Source organism: Nipponia nippon, unplaced genomic scaffold, assembly GCF_047370975.1.
Source record: "Nipponia nippon isolate SJK-2023a ecotype South Korea unplaced genomic scaffold, ASM4737097v1 scaffold_8, whole genome shotgun sequence".
NCBI lineage: Eukaryota > Metazoa > Chordata > Aves > Pelecaniformes > Threskiornithidae > Nipponia > Nipponia nippon.
Genome location: NW_028262402.1, coordinates 47,236,094 through 47,248,169, shown reverse-complemented (window position 1 = coordinate 47,248,169; position 12,076 = coordinate 47,236,094). Strand labels below are relative to the sequence as shown.

General features: G+C 39.9%; 1 protein-coding gene across 4 annotated transcripts in view; it reads left to right on the top strand.

Moving 5' to 3' along the window:
* The window catches only part of SMARCA2 (SWI/SNF related BAF chromatin remodeling complex subunit ATPase 2), a 114,109-nt gene extending 111,667 nt beyond the window's left edge, over positions 1–2,442 (top strand). For all 4 annotated transcript variants that reach the window (XM_087742556.1, XM_087742558.1, XM_087742557.1 and 1 more), the window contains 2 exons: positions 705–847; positions 1,491–2,442. In XM_087742556.1, the coding sequence (XP_087598682.1) occupies positions 705–847; positions 1,491–1,526 (179 nt within the window). In that variant the 3' untranslated portion in view covers positions 1,527–2,442. The remainder of the gene's footprint in view (positions 1–704; positions 848–1,490) is intronic.
* The last annotated feature ends 9,634 nt before the right edge of the window (positions 2,443–12,076 follow it).

The window sequence follows — 12,076 nt, the reverse complement described above, 5'->3', positions numbered from 1 at the left end:
ATCACAGAGGTGCTTTGTGGGAGCTGATCTGACAGGTCATGAGTGTTTATAAACCCTTCTGGTCTTGTTCATGTTATTTGTAAATAGAAGTGCCTGGAAAGGCTAGCGACAGTCTTTATCCATGGGTGATCAACCTGCAGGTATGGTGTGACATATAAAACTCATCACCTGGTTAAGAACCAGAAGATGTTGCAAATATTCTTGAATGCAACAAGGACTAAGTGAAACTCCGATTGTTTCAGAAGCAGGAGGTGACACTTATTCAGTCCCTGCAGACTTTGAAACATGATACAGTGGAAAAGGAGGGATCCCTTCACTCCGCTTTCTGCCACCCAATATATCTACCCATACCCTCCAGCTACCCCATCTGTCTGGTTACAGGAACTGTAGTACTTGGCCCTGAGCTACTCTTCCAAGTACGTCATGCGGGTGTACAAAGCATGCAACTTTAGCGGTTCATTTGGAAATGAGTGGATATTCTGGAATGAGGAATTTAACATGTTCTTCAGAAAGGCGTCTACTCAAAATTTGCCGGTCACCTCCATAGCATTTCTGTAGTTTAAACTAAAAAATTGTCTGTTAAGTTTAACAGAGGGGAATATCTTTTCATGCTGCTGCCAAGGGTGAATTTCTGTGAAGAGAGACAGCATTTAAAAGTTGATAAGTGAAAGTTACATTCATGTGTGCTGTTCAACTTTTTGCAGCAAAATCAGTGAAAGTCAAAATCAAGCTAAATAAGAAGGACGAAAAAAGTCGGGAGAAAGGAAAAGGCAAGAAGAGGCAAAGCCGAGCAAAAGCCAAGCCTGTCGTGAGTGATGATGATAGTGATGAGGATCAAGATGAAAATGTAAGTTTTGTTCACTGAGACTGTGGAAGTGGTTGCAGTGATTGCGTCTCTACCCTGTCCTGCTTGCTGTCAGAATTCCCAACTATTCATGCTTAAGCACATTTTTAATCTGTGTTGATCATCTGGAGAGAATTGGGCGGGAATGTTAACTGTATCTGGGTGTGCTTATGAAATCTGGTCCCAGTGCTGAAAGACAAGAAGTCTAAGAAGTTTGGAGCTTATTTCTTGGAGCTGTTCCTGCTTTCATTGAACGTTTAAACCTCATGGTCTGTTTGCTTTTGTAAGAGGTGAAAAACTCTTAGCTTGATTTTGTTGGGTTGTTTTTTTGTGGGTGCTTCTACACCATTTGTTGCAACAAATGAAAACAGACCTTTTCCCAGTTGTTTTTAAATGTCTGGGTAGAAAGAAAGATCTGGTGTTTCCTGACTCTGTCTTTCCTTCTCTAAAGAAGTCTACAACAATTAAATGAAATGGCATGAAAGAGAAATATTAGATAACATAGTACTTTCTTAAGGCTATCTTGATTTGTCAGTTTAATTGTCATTTTTCTTCCTTTTACTTTCTCTTTTTTGTCCTTCTTTAACAAATTCCACAGAATAGCTGGCAAAGAATTTCTGACTTGTCTTGTGTCTCTTACCTCTAGGACCAGTCGGAAGCAAGCGGAAGTGATGATGAGTGATCCATAGGGTTTATTTTCTTGGCAAAACTGACCCCTTCCCCTTCTCTTCTCCCTTCTCCTATTTTACACCCAGTGAATTCATTTTGTCAAATAGACATTGGGTTGTTTCTGCATTCTCATTCTCTATAAATTAGCTCTAGGATAGTGCCAGACAAACATATGATATCATGGTGTAAAAAAGGACAAAAATGTAACATACTGTGACCAAATGGGCCTCAAAAGATTTAACAACAAAACAAATTAAAAAAAAGCTTTTGATGGAAAATGTGGGTTGATAGTATATTTCTATGGGCTGGTTTTAACTCGGTAATGGTTTGATTGTGCCTGGTTTTATCATTTGATAGGGTGTTTTTCAGTGGCATCAGAAAGACAAAAAAAAAGAAGTCTTTTGTAGCATTGATAGCCAGGAGAAGCCATTAAAAGCCACTGGTTAGTTTTCATCAGGCAGTTTTCAAAGTTTTTATTTGTTCTGTATTGTTTTTTTACACTGTGGTACATATATGCAACTTTGTTTAATAGCTTATAAATGTACAGTAGTTAGCCTTCATCTACCTTGTCCCATATACATTTTTCCACTTTACGCTTGACGATCTTCAGAAAAATGCTTTTTGAATTGTATCAAATTTATGTCTACTGTAAACTTCGCTTAACTTTTCTTTCCTCGATTAAAGAAGTTGGGTTAAAAAATGCTATTGAATATTGCAATCTATATAGTGTAATGGATGGCTTCTTTCATCAGACTGATCTTATATGTTACCAGTGTGGATTATCACCTTTTCCCTAAAGTGTACTTAATCTTTGCTTTCTTTGCACAATGTCTTTGGTTGCAAGTTATAAGCCTGAGGCAAATAAAATTCCAGTAATTTTGAAGAATGTGGTGTTGGTGCTTTCCTAATAAAGAGATAATTTAGCTCAATAGATGCGGCCTTGTGTATGAGTTCCACAAAAATTTTTTTATAGTAGGGACGAGGGTGCAGGAATGTCTCCTGTAGAGAGGTCCATTGTGGTCTGTTCTGAGTGTAAAATAAGAACTCATTCAAATACCGTAGAAGTATCTTCAAAGATGGACAGAAGATATGCAATACATGTTAAAATAAGAATAATACAATTGAAATAGTAAAATAATACCTTGAAATAAAAGTGTAGTTCATTACCTAATTACAGTTGAAGTGATTAAGCAATAAAATAAACATTTCTTTTTCTCTCAGGAAATGTATGTCCATAGGCCTCAGTGGGCATGAATACGATGAATTATGCAGGATGTCAGCCCACGTATAAGTCAGTTTATTTTAAGTATTATCTTGAGGTATCAGGGTGATGATGCACTAAGATGTGGTAGTACAAACATTTGAACTACATACCTACAATTAATGTTGCTACTCTGGAACATCAAAATGTCTCAGATTTGAACATATATTGAGTAGAAAATGTGCAAGCCTAGGAGTTGATTTGTAAACAGAACATTTCTTTCTTATCTGAACTATACTGTTTCTCAGTATGTGTCTACATCACACCTCTTTATACTGCCTTGCAGTATGGTAACTGCTTCAGATTTTTCTGTGTCAGTTGAAAAGCAATTTATAAGTTTGTCTAGTGCCCATTTGTGTGTATTAGCCCTGCACTGAGATAAGTCAGCTTTGCTTAGTTTTAGCAATTTCAAACATTTCATTCCTAGTATGTGCCCCATCTGAATGGAAGACCCTGTATCTCACAGGCAGATACCATTGATCTCAGAGGGACACATTGATGACACCAGTGTCTGAAGTAGCTTTGCAAAAAACGACCTGGTGGTCCTGCTGGACACCAAGTTGAACATGAGGCAAGAATGCACCCTTGTGGCAAAGAGGGTTAACAGTATCCTGGACTTCACTAGGAGGAGTGTTGCCAGCAGGTCCTGGGAGGTGATCCTTCCCCTCTACTCAGCACTGGTGAGATATACCTGGAGTGCTTTGTCCAGTGGTGGGTTCCCAGTAGAAAGGCATGGACATACTGGAGCACGTCCAGCAAAGGGCCACTAAGATGGTTAAAGGACTGGAGCATATAACATACAAAGGGAGCCTGATTGAGCTGGGACTGTTCAGCCTGAAGAAGAGAAGGCTCAAAGGCACCTTATCAATGTGAATTAGTATCTGAAGGGACGGTGCAAAGAAGGCAGAGCTAGACTCTTTTCAGTGGTGCTCAGAGACAGGACCAGAGGTGATAGGCACAAACTGAAATACAGGAGGTTCCCTCTGAACATTAGGAAACACTTTTTTACTGTGAGGATGATCAAGCACTGGGACAGGTTGCCCCGGGAGCTTGTGGAGTCTCCCTTCTTGGAGATACTCAAAAACCATCTGGACATCAACCTGGGCAAGTGGCTCTAGGTGACCCTGCTTGAGGAGCGGGGTTGGACGAGAAGACCTCCAGAGGTCCCTGCCAACCTCAGCCATTCTGTGATTCTGTAATATGGGATAGTTCAGTTTGCAGAAGCTATTCTGTCTTCAGTGACAGTTTCACAAGACCATATATAAATGTTATTTTTTCACTGGAAAATGAACTAAGTCTACCAACCTGATAGGCATGACAAGAAACATCTGGCAGTAGGCTTCAGTCACTGCTGGCCTAGACGGGATTTAAACTGGCAACTTAAATGTAAAAGGCACAGTATCACATTACCCATCCCCAGAGTGCCTGATGACTTTGCAGTGACCCAGTTTGATTTATTTTTCAAAAACACATTATTTACAGATGAGTGTTCAGCTGGAGAATAAAAATTAACTAAGAAGACCCAACATTTCTGTTAAAAATGAAAGTAACCTTTTTTTTAGTCAATAACTATAAGCCATACGAGGATATTGGTTTGCATGAAGAAATACATTTGAATTCTTAGCTGCAGTTTTTGTTTTACCAGGTTTAAGTAATTTCAAAATATTTTCAATTTCCCCTCTGAGTTTCAAGAAAAAATGCAATTATTTTTATCATTAGATTAAAATTGATTTATGACTGTTAAGTCATGCCTCTGCTGCAGCTGGTCCTGTTATTTTGCTTAGGATTTGAATTTGTTTCTACCCAGAGTATTTTTTTAATTGTTATGTATGAATTTACTGCATTTTTCAATATGAGGTTTTTTTCTGGTAATCTCAGCACATCACTATAGGAAGAAAAAGGATCTAGGTAAATTGTTGTCATATGTAACCTTCCAAATTCTTTACAAAAAAAAAGGAGGAAATATTTTTTTAAGGTATGTACAAATCCATGTTAAAGATGGAAGCACACTTTCTGTTTTACAAGATTCCTTTTCTATTACAAATTGACATGCAAAGCACTTGGAATACCTTTTGGAGAATACACAAATAAAAGCACAATGCTACAATCTGTATTGAGGGAAATTAACTCATTTCCTACCTTAATTTCAGAAAATTGTCTAGTAAAATCAGAAACAGTGTAGCTTGGGTACTGAGGAAGATAAGCAAAGTGAAGTAAATAGCGGGAGGTTTTCTTGTTGCATCTCCTTCTCCTGGGAAGTAGGCAGCAGTGTAAGTGGGCCGGATGAATAACATTTAACAGCTTTTATACATTTCAGATGCTATTCATATTCTTTCTTTTCCCTGCACACACCTTCTGAAAGAAACAAAATGCAAAACCTTTTACTTATTAATATAAATGGCTTCCTGCTTAAACGTGTCTGGTCGTCAATGCAAAGTATTGGACTGACTATGTTTTCAGACCCATGTACATTTTTGTTCTCCTTGTCATGTATGCTGCTTTTAGAATAGAAGTGCCAGGGTGTTTCCCCACCACCAGCTCTCTGGCCCTGGAGGTGTGCTCTTCACTCACTCAGCTCACGAATAAAGCTGGCGATTCAGTGATTGCTGAGGCAGGGAGACATGGCAGGGTGTGTCATTGCAAATACTGCCACAGCTGCTGTGCACTGTAAGACAAAGGCACAGCCGATGGCAGTAGTAAGCCTCCAAGTAGTGTGCAATTATTAAGCTGCTGGTATATGCTCAGTCCTGTCGACTACCCAAGGAGGACGTTAATAATTCTATTAATAATGCACAACCTACTGTCACTTTTTCATTAAAAACGCTTGGACAATAGGGTTTACGGAACACGTTGTCCAGTCTAGAAAACAGATCACAACATGTTAAAAACAAAATTAGAAGTTTTTATAAAGGGATATTTAGACTAGTCTCTTCCCGCTCTGCTCATCCTCTGAAAAATCTCTGAAATATTTTAAAGTTCCTGCAAAAAAATCCATTTTCAATTTTGAATAGGGACTTGAACTGTAAGCTGAACCGTGACTGTAAATCAAATTCTGTTCCCTTAACAACCAAGAGCTCACCCTCTCCTCAAGTGAGAGAAGGGTGGTGCAGGCATATCTCTACTTCTTTCTCATGTGGAGGTCGCGCCTGCTTTCCAGACATAGTCCTTGTCTCTCCATTTGCGTTACTTGTGAGGGTTGTGAATGTGGCAATATTTACTATACTTTTGACTCTGTGTTCACAGAGAGATGGGTTTGCTGAAGAACATGTTGAACTCTGCCTTGATCTGACGCTGTTATGACTTATAATAGAGGCAGGGGAAGATTTTAAGGAGCTTGTATTTCAAAGACTGAATCACAATGAATAACTGCAACATGAAGTTCTTGCATTTTCAAAGTGACCAGAAGACTTGTGTTGGAAATCATACCTGAGACAAGGACCATTTTCACAACAGCTTCCAGCTTGAGCAGCTGCTTCCCGAGTTCGTGCTCAGTATTCACTGTCATATTTTCATGCACAATCCATTGCTGTGGTGACATATACTGATGCTTCATTACATTTACCACTTTTGATGGGATTGACGGTTTTAAGCTATATATTGCATCGTCTGCCACCTGTGAATACAACTGTTACGTAGGCTATTCTCACACCAGGAGATGGAGATAAAAATAAAGAGAAGACCCCAATACTAAGACATAAATTCACTGCAAATGAAAGAGAACTATCTAGACGCCAAATGTCATTTTCGTTCTCTGAAACAGCCATAGTTTCTGGTGGTGGTGAATTTATATCTGCTTGTGTTATTTGTATTATTGTTTATATCCCATTTTACTGTAGTAGTATCTATTATGTGCATTCTCCCTTTGGGCTTCCAGCATAGTTGCTCTTCTGTCCATCACCTTCCATTGAAATCAATTTTATATGTACTTGGATGCCTTACAGACTTGAAGCAGTTACTGCTTCATTGTGCAGCATTACTTCCCATCTCCTTTGGCCTTCTAACATGAAATGAGAGAGACAAGAAGGAGGAAAAAGGCGTTGTCCGGCCATTCACTTAGGGCTTCTCATTTTCTGAGTCCAGGACACCTTGTTGCTATTAGTGCTGTTGTCTGCTGGCGCAGCCCTAGGGACACATCAGTGCTCCTGCGGTTCTTGAAGTTTCTTGGAGCAGTTCTTAAGGTCAAGGAACAAAGCAGTGAAGCTGAGCATGTCTGACATTCTGCAGATGCACAAAAGATGGTAAGTATTCCATGTCAGTGCACTTAAGTGCTTAGAAGCAGTAATTAAAATAGGTATTTAAAACTTCACAATTTATTTAAACTATGTAAGGGGAAATCTTATCAAAATAAGAGCATTTTACTTCTGCTTTGGAAACCCTTACTAGACCAACTTCCATTGCTGCACCACTGGATGTAACTTTTTGTGCTCTTTCTTCATGCCATCCTCATATCCTACTGTTTCTGTGTGACAGTCAAGATTTAAGTCCTTGTTATCTTGAGTGCTTATAGGAAAATAATTTACCCTGCATCATTAATCAAATTTTTCACTACTTCTTGGTAATCTGGAAGATGCAGAGACGCTGTGTAGCAGGACCCATACCAGAATTTAGGAACATTACAAGGATGATTTCCCTGAGATGGACAGGTAAAAAACGAAATGAAACAAAACAAACCCGCTTGTCCTGTATCTGGCAAGTTGATTATTTCTGCTTAGGAGTAAACAAATTGAAAAGGGTATTACTGTCTCTTTCTCCTATGTCACTCAGACTCACTTCAAAGTCTCCTCCTTGTTCCCAGAACATAAATGCCAGGTTCAGCCACCAAGCTGTAGGTTAAAGACAGAAGCTTGAGTTTATCCTTCATAAGCACTCAAGTGACGCATTTTTCCTTGGGAGGTGCCATGCAGTTATTCTGTCATTCTGACGACGTCTGGGGCGGCGCTCTCTGCCTTTCCAGCTGTGCCAGGTCCTATTGCAAGTGAGTGCACGAGAGACATAGCTGCTACAGTCCCTGGAGCAGAAAGTAGTTCAAAGCAGCTCCTCCAGGTGAACATGTTCCCTTGGATGGTACACAGGGATTAATAAAGGAGGCAAACTTTTGGTGGGCCCAACTGTGTGAGTGGGCAGTTCATCACCTCTCAGAGCACAGGTGAGTGCAACCATCTCATCCCTGCCTGTGATGCCCCTGCTGAGTTCAGCAAGTAGCCTTGCTGCCTGTTCTGACTGTGTCACTGTTCCTCTGATCACAGAGCGCTGCTTGCTTCCTGGAGACTGCTTGTTTTAATGGCCTAACATCTGTCTGATAAGAGATTTGTGTTCCTTGGGGAACAATCCCATTACCTCTCTGGTAACAGGCAGTTGTGGCTGGCTTTCTTACCACTTTCCAAAAGTTCATGGCATTCTCACTGGAGACGACGTCCGTGTCGCTGCTTTCCTTTCTACTTGCTTCCTGCTGTAGCCTCCTTTAATGTAACTATGGGATCAACCAGAGTAACGTTACGTAGGTAAAGTGAATCACAGACACTAATTCTACAAAACAGCTTCATGAAAAGACCATAACTTTAAACTCTGAAATGTATCTACAGAATTCACACAATTGTCTTTTTTTAAAAAAAGAGACTTTTCATATGAAACAACCTCACACTTTGCCTGCTCAAAAAGAGAGCAAAAGGTCCCCTGAGGACTTGTCAGAAGACCGTCTCCAACACATCATGCCTCCTAACCTCCTGTCATCCTTTTTAGCCATCAGCCCCCACCTCAGTCTTACCGTATACTTTGATAATGAGCACTGGGACCCATCAGATGAGAGCCCTGTTTGAGTAAAGCCGGCCTTTATTTATCTGTCTGGGCTAAACTGCAGCGCAGGGTGCATGCTCTTCAGTGAGTGCAAGGTCTGACAGTATGCCATGTGATGTCACTATTTGACTTGACTACAGCATTCGGTCCTGAAAAATACTGGAAAGATAAACATTAAATTTCAGTACACATTTTTAACTTTAGTGATACAGAGAGGTACAGAAAATATTCTTCTGTGAAGGCTGCACTCACTGCAGGTGTAAATGTTTTCAGGAAGGTCACGTGTATTATCTTCTTGCATGTTCACTGATGGGGCCTATCTTCCCCTCTAGTTTTGCCAGAAAATACTCTCTGTCTCACATAAATGTATCAGCTGTCTTCTGATAGCCTTTACACCCAGTAGTCAGTGTCAAGGTTTACACTGTACTCAATTGTGTCAAAGGCAGTAACCCATTGACTGTGTGTTAAACGATGCCTCTTTTCAGAGGACTGTATTTTGCCTTTAAGATTTTAGATAGCAAGGACAATTTGACTTTCCTAAGGGCAAATCCTGGGGGACTTCTAAATGAAAATGAAAATCAGTAAGTGAGGAATGAGTGGGAAGTTTAAAAAATGCCTACTTTCATGATCGAGAAAGTAATTTTTGAGATTTCTACTGAAGCATCTCTTGCTCTGTAACACAGAAATGAATTTCAGCCTGATGACAGGTCTTGCAGACATGGCTTCAGAGGGCTGTGAGGAACCATGCTAGTTTGTGGAGTCTCTGAAGGCCATCGCTGGCCACGTGGTCTCTCCATTCCAGCAAGGAGCTTCTTCATCGCTGCAGGGGAGGGAGGGGAGGAGAGCCCAGGGAAACCTGCTTTCTGAATCAACAGACCTCAAACAGGCAGGTCAAGCAGCCTATGCCTCAGGGACATGAGGCTGGGAGACAGGCAAGTAGAATTAATACTAAATGAAATCCCTGGTCCTATTTATGTAAGTGCATATGTACTTACAAATGCTTGCATAGAGTATTACAAATTGGCAACAGAATATTTGTTGTAGGAGAAACAGATGAATTTTCATCTTTTGCTTATAAATGACCAGGTACCTGTGAAAATATTTCCAAGTCTGAATGGGAGAAACCACTGTTATAGGCTAAAGGGGTATCTTGCTCTTTATGCTGTTCAGTCATGAGTCTTTTTAGATGTCCAGTGCATCTCAGTCACTGCCAGGTTTGCACTGAGGATACCTGTCCAATAGGAATTTGAGTTATGCTGTCAATATTTCATGTAAACCAGCAAGCAAATGACAAATAGTAGCAGTTCTTGCCTGAATAAATTCAAGCTCAACTTTTATTTCCTCCAACCTGAACTGAAATTAAGCTGTCAGGTTTCAGATCTTACTATTGATCCTTTGAGCTATGTAGTAGCCTGTTTTTATTTTTAATGAGCAATACATTCTTCTAATTCACATCTACATGACTTCTCCTACTTTCATGTAAATAGCGATGCAGCATAAGCAAGAGTCTAGATTTCAACATCACAACAGGAAATATTTTGGAAGTACTAGCAGTAATAGGATCTACCTGCAAGTGTACAGTGAGTAAGAAGCAGACTGTTTTAATGCTCCAGAGAAAAGAAAGTCAAGCTCACTGAAATTTTGTCCGAAATTCATGTTCTCCTGTAAAGTCTGCTGTGATAGGCTTCCATGATAAAGAATAAATAGTATCATATATGAAAGGAATAGAAATATTCCTGTACTCCTCTGCATTTACATCTCTATATCTCTGACTTGCAATTTTCTATCAAAGCTCTGAGCCTGCAGATCAGGATTCACAATGGTCATAGGCAAACATCTCAGCCAAGCTGTCCCTCAGCCTGGCACTCACTGAAATCCTGATGTAGAAGAGGAGTGAATTACAGCTAACTTGAAGAGAGGCTTATATTATGTATACTATTCTGCACTTTTGTCTTTCCTCTGTGTCATTTGTGGACTCATACAACAGCTTTGGAAGGCAACTGTCTATAGTGAGGATTTAAGTTTGGTTTGGCCTTGGGACATACGCTGTCCCAAGGCAGATAAGCGCTGTGCTCTGGCTAGCACTCATTCTTCAGCAGAATTCCACTGGATCCCCAAACTCCTGTCTGAAGTATCCCAAGGTTTGAAAATTAATATGTCAAAGATACAGGAGAAATGAGGAAAAAAAGTCCATTTGAAAAATACTAGAAAAAGCAATCTCTTAGAATCTTTACTGAAAGACATGAAAAATATATGTTGCTACAATTGGAAATAGCACTATTTACGTGCATGTATAAACCCCATTACAGAATCATCCTGCTCCACCCTGGGTTCCAGATTTACATCCTTTCCTTCCCTCTGTTTATGTTTTTGCTAAATGCCATGTGATTTAATTTCCCTTCTCAGGCTCCTATGAACTTTTACAGACCTCAATATCTTGGCCGATCCTACTCATTGACCTCCTTTTCTCCTGAAGCATCAGAAGGCAGTTGTAGCATGGTGCTGGTTCAATACGTCAGGCTGTTCTAAGTAGCCAGAAGTCCTTTGCCGCTCCAAGTCCAGATATTCTGACACAACACAGTCTGTTGTATTTTTCACCGAAAAAGAAATAAAGCTGTGGAGTTGACTTATTCTGTGATATACATGCTGGGGGGGAAAAAAAACCAAAACAACAAAACCGAAAAACTTAAAACAAACAAAAAAAGAAACCAACAAAACCAAACAAAACCAACCAAACGAAAGAATTATAGCAGAGCAGCCATAAACATGAAGACAATGATCATGAGGACATGCAAACTAAGACATAGGCGGCATCACTAGATGCTAGAAAAGATACTTACCTTTTGCTTTAGAAGCACTTAACTGAAAGTTTTAAAAAGTAGTTAAAAAGCCTGTTTGCTCAGTTGTTAGCTTCAATGTTTGGCTTGTTTCCTTGCTTTTCACTGTCATAGAACAGAATTAGACTAGACTAGACTAGACTAGACTAGACTAGACTAGACTAGACTAGACTAGACTAGAATAGAATAGAATAGAATAGAATAGAATATTTCAGTTGGAAGGGACCTGCAACAGTCATCTAGTCCAACTGCCTGATGACTTCAGGGCTGACCAAAAGCTAAAGCAGGTATTAATGGCATTCTCCAAATGCCTCTCAAACACTGATGGGCTTGGGGCATCGACCACCTCCCTAGGAAGCCTGTTCCAGGGTTTGACCACCCTCTCAGTAAAGAAATGCATCTATTTCTTCTCTAGACTTTAATAGACCAAGGAAGAAGAAACATTTTTCCAAGAATCTCTGTATGTCACTGGTATATCTCAAGCCCGATGGGAATCTTTGGATTATATCAAAATGCAAACATTACCAAAGAAAACTGATTTAAGCAAACAAATGAAAAGCCTTCAGGGATGTAAGTACTTGGCTTCTTGGGTTTCAGTGGGAGAAACATGTTTTATAGTAATACTTCCTTAAGCAATCCACCAGCTTCTTGGTTTTATGACAGAGGTGATCC